Source organism: Rhinoderma darwinii (assembly GCF_050947455.1).
Source record: "Rhinoderma darwinii isolate aRhiDar2 chromosome 12 unlocalized genomic scaffold, aRhiDar2.hap1 SUPER_12_unloc_6, whole genome shotgun sequence".
Lineage (NCBI taxonomy): Eukaryota > Metazoa > Chordata > Amphibia > Anura > Rhinodermatidae > Rhinoderma > Rhinoderma darwinii.
This window is the reverse complement of record NW_027461877.1, coordinates 102,233-115,323: the sequence shown is the minus strand read 5'-3', so window position 1 is coordinate 115,323 and position 13,091 is coordinate 102,233. Positions and strand designations below refer to the sequence as shown.

The window sequence follows — 13,091 nt, the reverse complement described above, 5'->3', positions numbered from 1 at the left end:
TTTTCCCAGTCTCCAGAGCAGCAAATTTGCCCTTTTAGGCCAAAATGGCCACCATTCGGCTACCAAACCAGAAACAGACTGAATGAGCAGCCGAACAACCTCACAGCACGAGGACCGTTTACTGACTTTACTGCTGTTTTTTCTTTTCTAATTTGCACAAAGTCTTTGTAATGCAGTAACACAAAATAACTTTTTTGTATTTTTTGCAGGACAAACTTGAGAAGTCCAAAGCCATACAGTGGAATGAAGCGGCCCGGGTGACAACCAGCTCTACCGGATCATAACTGCCAGGGCCACCATCAGGAATGTCTGGGCCCCATACAGCCAAGATGTCTGCCCCCCCCTCCATTACCGGGGGTGGGATACAGAAAGTGTGGCGCTCACGTTTGTACGTTATACACATTAACTGGTTTTGGTGCTGATGTCAATTACAGTGAAGGAAACCGCGGAGCCGGCAGTGACCGGTTAATGCTCCGGATTTCGATCTACACTGTATTCCAAATTATTATGCAAATGTTATTTTTCGCTGATTTTCCTAAATAGTCGATGCAAATGACAGTCAGTATAATCTTCAAGCATCAACCGTTGGAGTATAATGCTAATTTTATTGAACAAATATCCTAATGATAACTGATTTTTTTGTTTCACATTATTATGCACAACAGAGATCAAAACATTTTAAAGGTTGTAAACTAAAATGGTCATTTGTTGAATTTGCAGCATCAGGAGGTCATATTTACAGAAATCAAAAGCTCTTTCAATCAAAAAAAACTTACCAGGCCAAGTTACATGTTACATAGGACCCCTTCTCTGATATCACCTTCACAATTCTTGCATCCATTGAATTTGTGAGTATTTGGACAGTTTCTGCTTGAATATCTTTGCAGGATGTCAGAATCGCCTCCCAGAGCTTCTGTTTTAATGTGAACTGCCTCCAACCCTCATAGATATTTTGCTTGAGGATGCTCCAAAGGTTCTCAATAGGATTGAGGTCAGGGGAACATGGGGGCGACACCATGAGTTTCTCTCCTTTTATGCCCATAGCAGCCAATGACACAGAGGTATTCTTTGCAGCATGAGATGGTGCATTGTCATGCATGAAGATAATTTTGCTACGGAAGGCACGGTTCTTCTTTTTGTACCACAGAAGAAAGTGGTCAGTCATAAACTCTACACACTCTGCAGAGGTCATTTTCACACCGTCAGTGACCCTAAACGGGCCTACCAGCTCTCTCCCCATGATTCCAGCCCAAAACATGACTCCGCCACCTCCTTGCTGACGTTGCAGCCTTGTTCGGACATGGTGGCCATTCACCAACTATCCACTACTCCATCCATCTGGACCATCCAGGGTTGCACGGCACTCATCAGTAAACAACACAGTTTGAAAATTAGTCTTCATGTATTTCTGAGCCCACTGCAACCGTTTCTGCTTGTGAGCATTGTTTAGGGGTGGCCGAATAATAGCTTTATGCACACTTGCAAACCTCTGGAGGATCCTACACCTTGAGGTTTGCGGGACTCCAGAGGCACCAGCGGCTTCAAATACCTGTTTGCTACTTTGCAATGGCATTTTAGCAGCTGCTCTCCTAATCCTATTCATTTGTCTGGCAGAAACCTTCCTCATTATGCCTTTATCTGAACAAACCCGTCTGTGCTCTGAATCAGCCACAAATCTTTTCACAGTACGATGATCACGCTTAAGTTTTCTTGAAATATCCAATGTTTTTATTCCTTGTCCAAGGTATTGCACTATTTCACGCTTTTCGGCAGCAGAGTGTAAAGGCAGGAAGGAGGTGAAGGGAAAGTGAGCCCTAATCTACCCACCGCCCTGTCCCTGCCTACTTGCAACGACCCGCCCTAGGCGACGAGGTACAACTGGGCGGCGGTCCCTACGCTGGCTAAGTGCACAGGAAGACAAACAGGGAACACGCAAGGGAAGGGGCAGTAGCCACGGAACGCCACGAGGAAACGGGGCGGCGAACGAACAGTCAGGACCAGGACGAAGTGAGTACACCCGAGCAGGCACAGAGACAGAAGCAAGCCAGGGCAAGCAAGCAGGTCAAGCAGAACTGCAGCAAGGCAGAAGCACGGCAGAAGCAGGCTGGAGCAAGCAGCAGAGGCCAGGAATCCAAAAGAATTACAAGCACTGAGGGAGAGCACAGGGCAGGTAATAAAGGGCAGGGGGCGGAGCTAACTCCGAGAGACCAGGCCGCGATAGGCTCTCCCACTCCTGAGCCTGCCACCCTGGTTGGTGGGAGATGGTGTCAGTCGAGCAGGTCTGGCCTCAGGTGTGGATTGATTAATCCCAGGAGTATAGCTAGATGAAGTACCTGGCAGATCCCTAACAGTACTCCCCCTTTTATGAGGGGCCACCGGACCCTTACTAAGGGGACCCGGTTTAGTGGGGAAGAGGAGGTGGAACCTCCTGATCAATACCCCAGCATGAACATCATGGGCAGGTACCCAAGTCCTCTCCTCCGGCCCGTATCCTCTCCAATGGACCAGGTACTGGAGGGAGCCCTGGACCATCCTACTGTCCATAATCTTGGCCACCTCGAATTCCACCCCCTCAGGGGTGAGAACGGGAACAGGAGGTATCCTCGAGGGGGACCAGGACGGGGAGCAGCGTTTAAGGAGGGAGGCATGGAAGACGTCATGTATGCGAAAGGATGGGGGGAGCTCCAGACGGAAGGATACAGGGTTGAGGACTTCAATGATCTTATAAGGTCCAATAAATCGGGGAGCAAACTTCCTGGACGGGACCTTAAGGCGCAAGTTCCTGGACGACAACCAGACCAAATCCCCGACGACAAACCGGGGGTTAGCAGAACGTCTACTATCCGCCTGAATCTTTTGTGCGCTCTGGGACGCCTCTAGGTTCTTCTGAACCTGGGCCCAGACAGTGCACAGTTCCCGATGAACCTCCTCTACCTCAGGATTATTGGAACAACCAGGGGAGACGGAGGAGAACCTTGGGTTAAACCCGAAATTACAGAAAAACGGGGAGACCCCTGACGAGTTACTGACCCGGTTATTCAGGGAAAATTCAGCAAGGGGAAGGAATGAGACCCAATCGAATTGACAGTCAGAGATGAAACACCTTAAATATTGTTCTAGAGACTGATTAGTCCTCTCCGTTTGGCCATTAGTTTCGGGATGGAAGGCGGAGGAGAAGGACAGATCAATCTCCAACTTTTTACAAAAAGCTCTCCAAAATAAGGAAACAAATTGTACCCCTCTGTCAGAAACGATATTGACTGGGGCCCCATGGAGACGCAGGATGTGTTTCACAAACAAAGAAGCTAACGTCTTGGCGTTAGGTAGCTTCTTAAGGGGCACAAAGTGGCACATCTTGCTGAAGCGGTCGACTACCACCCACACCACCGACTTGCCCTGAGATGGAGGCAAATCGGTGATAAAATCCATGGAGATATGGGTCCAAGGTCTCTGGGGAATGGGCAAGGAACGTAGTAGGCCCGCAGGTCGGGACCTAGGGGTTTTGGACCTAGCGCAAACCTCACAAGCGGCGACGTAAGCCCTAACATCTTTAGGCAACCCAGGCCACCAATAGTTTCTGGTAATGAGGTGTTTGGTGCCCAAGATGCCAGGATGACCAGATAGAGCGGAGTCATGGTTTTCCCTGAGTACCCTCAGCCGGTATTGCAGGGGAACAAACAGTTTGTCCCCAGGGGCGTTCCCGGGAGCTGCACCCTGATCAGCCGCGATATCAGAAGCTAAATCAGAATCCGTGGCAGAGACGATTATACCAGGGGGTAAAATACAAGCGGGATCCTTCTCGGAAGGAGGATTGGCCATGAAACTACGTGACAGAGCGTCAGCCTTAATATTCTTGGACCCAGCCCTATAGGTAACCAAGAAATTAAATCTGGTAAAGAATAGTGCCCACCGAGCTTGTCTAGGATTAAGCCTCCGGGCCGATTCTAGGAAAACCAGATTCTTGTGATCCGTAAGGACCGTTACCTGGTGTCTGGCCCCCTCCAGGAAGTGCCGCCACTCCTCAAAAGCCCATTTAATGGCTAGAAGTTCGCGGTTACCAATATCATAGTTACTCTCCGTGGGCGAAAACTTCCTAGAGAAGTAAGCACAGGGGCGGAGATGGGTGAGGGAGCTGGTACCCTGGGACAAGACGGCCCCTACTCCCACCTCGGAAGCGTCAACCTCCACAATAAATGGCTCCTCTTGGTTGGGCTGAATCAGCACGGGGGCCGAGATAAAGCACTTCTTGAGAGTCTCAAAGGCCTGGACGGCCTCAGGGGGCCAATGGAGGACATCGGCACCCTTGCGGGTAAGGTCCGTAAGAGGCTTAGCGACGACCGAGAAGTTGGCAATAAATCTCCTGTAATAGTTGGCGAACCCTAAAAAACACTGTAACGCCTTAAGGGAGGCAGGTTGGACCCATTCCGCCACAGCTTGAACCTTGGCAGGGTCCATGCGGAATTCATGAGGAGTGAGGATTTGCCCTAAAAATGGTATCTCCTGTACCCCAAAGACACATTTTTCAGTCTTAGCAAACAGATTATTCTCCCGAAGGACCTGGAGCACCTTCCTGACATGCTCCACGTGGGAGGACCAGTCCTTGGAAAACACCAGTATGTCATCAAGGTACACAACAAGAAAATTACCCAGGTACTCTCTCAGGATTTCATTAATAAAATTCTGGAAGACAGCAGGGGCATTACACAACCCAAAGGGCATGACCAGGTATTCGAAATGACCCTCGGGTGTGTTGAACGCAGTTTTCCACTCATCCCCCTCTTTGATGCGGATAAGGTTATATGCCCCCCGTAGATCGAACTTAGAAAACCATTGGGCTCCCTGAACCTGATTAAAAAGATCCGGAATCAAAGGAAGTGGGTACTGGTTCCTTACGGTGACCTTATTCAGGTTACGATAATCAATGCACGGCCTAAGACCACCATCCTTCTTCCCCACGAAGAAGAAGCCAGCACCTACAGGAGAAGTCGAGGGGCGAATGAAACCCTTGGCCAGGCATTCTTGGATATACACCCTCATAGCTTCACGTTCAGGACATGAAAGATTAAATATCCTACCCTTAGGAAGCTTGGCACCAGGCACCAAATCGATAGCGCAATCGTAATCTCTATGGGGGGGCAACACCTCGGAGGCCTCCTTAGAAAACACATCGGCGAAGTCCTGAACAAACTCAGGAAGCGTGTTTACCTCCTCCCGGGGAGAAATAGTGTTAACAGAAAGACATGACATAAGACATTCATTACCCCATTTGGTGAGATCCCCAGTATTCCAATCAAATGTGGGATTATGCAACTGCAACCAGGGAAGACCTAATACCAGATCAGACGATAATCCCTGCATCACCAGTACAGAGCACTGCTCCAAATGCATGGAGCCAACCAGGAGTTCAAAAACAGGAGTATGCTGAGTAAAATAACCATTAGCAAGGGGGGTTGAGTCGATTCCTACTACAGGGATGGGATAAGGTAAATCAATACAAGGCATCTTTAGAGACATAGCAAAATCCACAGACATGATATTAGCAGATGAGCCAGAATCCACGAAAGCACTGCCCGTGGCAGACCGGCCAGCAAACGAGACCTGAAAGGGAAGCAAAATTTTATTGCGTTTCACATTAACGGGAAATACCTGTGCGCCCAAGTGACCTCCCCGATGATCACTTAGGCGCGGAAGTTTTCCGGCTTCTTATTCTTGCGCCTGGGGCAGGTGTTCAGTAGATGCTTGTCGTCCCCACAGTAGAAGCAGAGACCATTCATTCTGCGAAACTCTCTACGTTGTCGAGGGGACATGGAGGCCCCGAGTTGCATAGGTACCTCCGAGTCCTCCGTGGAGGGGCGAGGAGACGGGACCTCGGGAGGAAACACAGAAAAGTCAGAGGGGAGCACACTGAAGCGTTCTAGCTGACGTTCCCTGAGACGTCGGTCAAGTCGTACTGCTAGGGCCATAACCTGGTCAAGGGAGTCAGGCGAGGGGTAGCTAACCAGCAGATCCTTCAGGGCGTCAGATAATCCTAACCTAAACTGGCACCTTAGGGCCGGATCGTTCCACTGAGAAGCTACGCACCACTTCCTAAAATCAGAACAGTATTCCTCAACCGGTCTCCTACCCTGACGTAAGGTCACCAGCTGACTCTCGGCTAAAGCAGTCCTGTCAGTCTCGTCGTAAATGAGTCCGAGGGCAGAGAAAAAACGATCAACAGAGGAAAGTTCAGGGGCGTCAGGAGCCAAGGAGAAGGCCCACTCTTGGGGCCCTTCCTGGAGTCGGGATATGATGATACCCACCCGCTGGTTCTCGGAACCTGAGGAGTGGGGCTTTAGGCGGAAATACAGTCTGCAACTCTCCCGGAAGGAGAGAAACGTCTTACGGTCCCCTGAAAACCGGTCAGGTAACTTGAGGTCGGGTTCTAGAGGTGAGGTGAGGGGTACTACTAAAGCAGCGTCACCCTGATTGACCCTTTGGGCCAGGGCCTGGACCTGTAGGGAGAGGCCCTGCATCTGCTGGGTCAGGGTCTCAAGGGGGTCCATGATAGCGTCAGCGTAGGAGAAATGGTAGACTAGGTAAGGGCTTGTAATTATGTAAAGGCAGGAAGGAGGTGAAGGGAAAGTGAGCCCTAATCTACCCACCGCCCTGTCCCTGCCTACTTGCAACGACCCGCCCTAGGCGACGAGGTACAACTGGGCGGCGGTCCCTACGCTGGCTAAGTGCACAGGAAGACAAACAGGGAACACGCAAGGGAAGGGGCAGTAGCCACGGAACGCCACGAGGAAACGGGGCGGCGAACGAACAGTCAGGACCAGGACGAAGTGAGTACACCCGAGCAGGCACAGAGACAGAAGCAAGCCAGGGCAAGCAAGCAGGTCAAGCAGAACGGCAGCAAGGCAGAAGCACGGCAGAAGCAGGCTGGAGCAAGCAGCAGAGGCCAGGAATCCAAAAGAATTACAAGCACTGAGGGAGAGCACAGGGCAGGTAATAAAGGGCAGGGGGCGGAGCTAACTCCGAGAGACCAGGCCGCGATAGGCTCTCCCACTCCTGAGCCTGCCACCCTGGTTGGTGGGAGATGGTGTCAGTCGAGCAGGTCTGGCCTCAGGTGTGGATTGATTAATCCCAGGAGTATAGCTAGATGAAGTACCTGGCAGATCCCTAACACAGAGAGATCCTTTTTCTTTCCCATATTGCTTGAAACCTGTGGCCTGCTTAATAATGTGGAACGTCCTTCTTAAGTAGTTTTCCTTTGATTGGGCACACCTGGCAAACTAATTATCACAGGTGTCTGAGATTGATTAGAATGATCCAAAGAGCCCTAAGACACAATACCATCCATGAGTTTCATTGAAAAACTAATAATTAAATGTTTATGACACTTAAATCCAATGTGCATAATAATTTGGAACACGGTGTATACACACACACACACACATACACATACACACGCACGCGCGCGCACACACACACACGCACGCGCACACACACACACACACACGCACATACATACACACACACACACACATACATTTTTTATGGGGCATATATGTTGAGGCTATTGCCCCTGTTGTTTTAAGACCTTAACTATGCCCCTGAGTCTCGTGGCAGACGGCTTAGTGGCACTTTCTCTGAGGTTGTTGGCTGTTCCTAAGGCTATCATTTGACTCGCAAGTCATAGGCGCTCGTTCTTGTCGGCTTTCACTTCTTCCCATGGCAGACGGCTTAGCCTTAGGAACAGCCAACAACATCAGAGAAGCTGCTCCTAAGCCGATTATCAGGATTGTCCCTTAGCTGCTACGTGAGATCACGCTCACTTTTAGGGCCAGTTCACACGTTGCGTAAATACGGCGGACTTTCCACAACTGATTTTGTTGCAAAAAATCTGCAACAAATACAGCAGCAGCAAAGTGGATGAGGTAAAACAAATCTCATCCACACGCTGTGTAAATACTGAGTAGAAAAATACACTCAAATTCACGTGCGATGCGGAATTTCATTTCGCAGCATGTCAATTGTCTTTACGTAAACACTGATTATATGTTGCGGGATTTCCCCATTGAATTCAAAGGGGATGTAAATCACGCATCAAATAGCAGTTCCGTTTTTTGCGGCGCATTCGCAGCGATCCCAAACTTATCTAGGAGTCTGTGTTTTATCCTCCAGCGATTATCCTCTTCAGCCAATCACAGGCTGCAGCGGCGATCACATAGATGAAATGTCATCCCAGGAGGCTGGCCTGCATGACGACGTCCTTCTTGGAGGACGCTTCATCCCATGTGACCACCGCTCTGCCAGTCCAGGCTGCAGCGGTCTCCAGGGATGAGATGTAATCCCAGTATGCCAGCCTGCTAGGTGCTGCAGTCTTTCGCTTGGTCCTCCGGGGACACTTCACTAGGACCTCCGGGGACAGGTCCCTCCCCCACTGGGCCCTCCAGGGATAGACCTCGACCCAACTGGGTCCTGCAGGAAATGAAAAGACCCCGCCCCCAATTAGTCTGCCAGAGACAGGCCCCGCCCCCACTGGCCATGCTCAGAATGTATACGATATATAATAATGTCACCTGACAGTGATGCTCCCAGCCGTCCATGGTCTCCCGCCACTCACTGATCTCCCTCTGTACAGCGCTCAGATTGGCCTGCAGGAGGCTCCAAATGAAGGACACGTTACACCCGTTCACCCAGTTATGGTTAATGGAGATGGTGTCGTCCTGGAAGATCAGGGTCAGAAATCACACCCTATACAGTAACAGTGAGCAAGGAGAGATGGTAAGTGTCTATTAAAAGATGGTTGCCCATTTGGCCTAGAATTATAAAGAGCTTAATAAAATCTGTAAAAAGGTAATAAAATCAGCAAAAATACAAAATGAAAGGCAGGTGGCCAATGATAGTAAATCAAATCTGCAAAAAATCTTCAAGTATGTAAATGAAAAAAAGCCAAGGTCTGAACATGTAGGACCCCTAGATAGTGGTAATGGGGAGTTGGTGACAGGGGATCAAGAGAAGGCAGTGTTACTAAACGGGTTCTTTAGCTCTGTATATACTCTGGCTGGAATTCCACTCCTAGAGGGAAACCTAAATCGCTACCTACCGGGGGGGGGGGGGGAGGAGGCTGTGTGGTACCACCAGGGATGGTGGCTGTGTGGCACTACCAGGGAGGGGGCTGTGTGGCACTACCAGGGAGGAGGGTTGTGTGGCACTACCAGGGAAGAGGGGGTTGTGTGGCACAACCAGGGAGGGGGGCTGTGTGGCACAACCAGGGAGGGGGGCTGTGTGGCAGAGGGCACTAATTTTATTGGGGTACAAACTGGGGGCCTAACTTCTATGTGGGGGCATAAATAGGTCCTAACGTCTATATGGAGGCACAAAGTTACATTTTCTGCCATTTTACTGCCCCCGTGAGTTCCCCCGCAAAGTGGTCTACTAAGTCTGTGTCGCCAAATAGCTCACATAAACCTAGACCCGGCCCTGATTGTATAATGAGAAAAAACAAAAGCTTATACTTACTCCCGGTCATAGTCATAGCGACGCATATTCTGTACTGAGCGCAGTCTGGCCTCAGGGGATGATGATACCATCCCATATGACTGCTGCAGCCAATCTAAGGCTGCAGCGGTCACATGTACTACAGCATCATCACAGGAGGCCAGGCTGCGCTCAGAACAGAATACGCGTCGCTATGACTATGGTAAGTATAAGCTTTTTTAAAATGATTTCTGCGGTCTTTCCGCAGGAGATATACCGCCCGAAAAACTGCACTAAAATTTGGTGCGGTTTTTCAGGTGGAATTCCCTGTGGTTTCCAGGGCGGATACTCCTGATGGTTATTTCACTGTAAGTGGGGGGCTGATGTTCTACAAGTGGTTTCCACCTCTGAGCTCCAATTGAAATTAATAGGACGCAGAAAATAACTTTTATTGTTATCAAACTTTTCTTTTTTTTACACTTTTTTTATACTTTCTTTTACACTTTTTCCATGTTCCACTAGGGGACTTGAAGTTCCAACTGTCTGATGATTTTTTTCTAATACATTGCACTACCTAGTGCAATGTATTAGATCTGGCGGGGATCAAAGCTAATTTCAGTCCCCGCCATTACAGCCGGATGTCAGCTGTAAGATACAGCTGAGATCCGGTGATGATGGCACAGACTCAGCTTCTGAGCCAGTGCCAAACATTTGGCGTTTGGATACGGCAATTTGCGGGAAGTCATAGCTTTCCATGGCGTACCCATACGGCAAATGTCGGGAAGGGGTTAATGTAAGGATGTGTACACTTAATTGTGCAGCAACGCTTGTTGTCTCCATTCTATGTCAGTGTGGGAAGTAGATGTCCGGCCTTATGATTTTGTGATATGTGATAGACCCAGAATCCCAATCACCAAACCAAAGAATGCAAAATAAAGACACAAAACATTATAATTGGGTGTTAAATGGTCAAAACTTTTATTATATTATATGACCAGAGCCAAAATGGCAAACCTCGGACTCACGAAGAGTCACCCTCCAGCACGCAGGAAAGGAAAAACCCCCTGTGGGGGAAACCTCTAGGGAAACCATGGCTGGAGGATTGCCCTTCCTCTGGGCTTAGAAGGTGCAAATATAGAATTTGTAACAGAATTTGTGCGTTTTCTCAGATTTTCAAGGAAAGACATTACAATGAACGAACGACATAAAACACATAAATCGGCTGATCTGGTTGGCTAGGCGGATGTCTCTCTTCCTGGGCACCCATTAACATGAATGGGCGATCCACGGATGAGACGGGTCCTCCAGATGCCTCCTTGTAGCACCTGTCTCCGCTCCGGCTAATAGAGGGGGATCTCCTGCTGGAAACCCCCTCTATTACAGACAACCCGTATGAAGAGGATGGCATCACTGTGATGAAGAAGTGGTCTGGGGTGAAGGGTTTCCCTGATAGAACCTCCAAATTACATCAGGTCGGTATTGGTGGGGAAGTCAAGCTCAAGGTCCTCAGTCCCATCCAATATGGCGCTGAATGTGGCAGTAAAACCTTCTAATATGGAATCTTCTTTATGTCATAAACATTTCTATTTATGACATCAGCACCTTCATCATCATTACTACAGGAGTTTATTACCACTGCACAACTCATACATTGTGACGTCACCCACAGTGGTCTGAAGTGTTAACCCTTTAATGACTGGCAGTGTACTTACCACAGAGGCCATAAAGCTGAATAGAACATATCAGCGGCCATAAAGGAAAAGGGATAATGCAGGGAGCATCTCCGCACAAGAACTATCCATGACAAAGGGTTGTCCAGGATGAGAGAACTTGTCTGCTTTCTCCAAAAACCAGCACCACACCTGTCCATAGGTTGTGTGTGGTACTACAGCTCATTACCATTCACTTCAATGGAGCTAACCTGCAATACCAGATACAACCTGTGGATAGGTGTGGTGCTGTATTTGGAAGAAAGCAGACATATTTTTCTAATCGTGCACAGCTCCTGTTAGAAATAGTTCAAAAAAAGTGGGGGGAGAAGGAGGAGAAGGGGAGAGGGAAAGAAGAAATTAAAAAAAGGGAAAAAGAGGAACTCTGAGGTAAAAGAAATCAAACTAGACTGAAAGGAGTCTGCTGGAGGTGCCAGATGGAAAGACAGATTCTGCCATGGGGACCAGATTAGTTGAAATGTATCTTGAAGGGGGGCTTCAGAGAGTGGGTTTTAACCCCTTCCCGCCCTATGAAGTGCTGTTGCATTGAAAAACTATGCAGTTCATCTTCGAATGCAGCGTCACAAAAACAAATTATTTAGTAAAAAATAAAACTATATAAATTTGGTATCGCCATAATCGTAACGACCCGCAGAATCAAGTTATCATGCAATTCATGCCGCCCGATGAACACTGTAAAATCAAAACAGAAATGGCCGAATTACAGGTTTTTTTCAATTCACCCCACAAAATGTAGGTTTTTTTACATTTTTTTTTAATACATTATATGGTACATTAGGCCGCAGGGTAAATTCCACATAAACAGCGCCATTCATCGGTTAACTGTTTAAATGATACCAGTTCAAGTGACCTTTATCGAGAAACACCATAAGAAATGTTTTCACAATTAACCTTCTAATTGGGCCTAGCATGTGTGATACTGTCTGCTAAGCCGTTGTATCTAAGCATATTATATGTGATACTGTCTGCTGAGCCGCTGTCTCCTATCAAGTAGCAGAGCTATCAGGTGCCATAGTGTAATGAAACGGGGTAGGGAGACAGACAGGTGAGCCCTAATCTACCCGAAACTCTGTCCCTGCCTACTTGCACGGCCCGTCCTAAGTGACGGCGTACAACTGGGCGAAGGTCCCTACGCTCAATAAGTGCAAGACAGACAACACAAGACAAGGGCACACAGAAGATAAAGGGGGAGGTAGGGGCAGTCGCCCACGGAAACACCGTGAGCAACAGGCAGTGGTGAACGAGCCGAGACAAACCAGGAGAGTATGAAGTAGCAAATCAGAGCAGGAGAATAGTCAGTCAAGGCAGGGTCAATAAGTAACAGCGGTCAATAAGGTAAATAGCAAGAATCGCAGAGCCAGGAAACCAGACAATCACAGGCAAGGAACATGCTGCAAGTTCTAAGATCTATGAGACGCCCTAGCCCTGGCATAAGCCCTATGTAGCCACTTTTTAGGATAACCTCGTGCTAAGAATTTTTGGTAGAGTCCATCACATTCTCTCTGAAAAGATGACTCGTCGGAACAATTGCGTCTGGGCCCGCAGGTATTGGCCAATGGGTATCCCTCTCTTAAGGGCAGGGGGGTGATGACTGTCCCAGTGCAGGAAACCATTGGTAGCTGTGGCTTTACGAAATATATCGGTTTGAACACCACCACCAGGGTCCAAGGAGATCTTAAGATCAAGGAAGTTGATCACCCGATCATTAAATTCATAGGTAAATCTCATGCCAATAGAGTTATTGTTGAGCATAGACATGAAGTCAACAAATGTGTTGGCATCCCCATCCCATAGGATGAGAATGTCATCAATATATCTTCCCCAGAAGGAGATATGTGACGTGAAATAAAGGAGGTCGTCAGAAAAAACGATAGTGTCTTCCCACCAACCCAAGAAGAG

At 48.5% G+C, this 13,091-nt stretch overlaps 1 protein-coding gene across 1 annotated transcript in view; it reads left to right on the top strand.

Moving 5' to 3' along the window:
• Positions 1 to 213: 213 nt before the first annotated feature.
• Positions 214 to 13,091, top strand: part of LOC142698193 (protein kinase C delta type-like) — a 46,738-nt gene continuing 33,860 nt past the window's right edge. The window contains exons 1-2 of the mRNA XM_075847842.1: positions 214 to 388; positions 8,624 to 8,766. Of these exons, the coding sequence (XP_075703957.1) occupies positions 8,653 to 8,766 (114 nt within the window). The 5' untranslated portion in view covers positions 214 to 388; positions 8,624 to 8,652. The remainder of the gene's footprint in view (positions 389 to 8,623; positions 8,767 to 13,091) is intronic.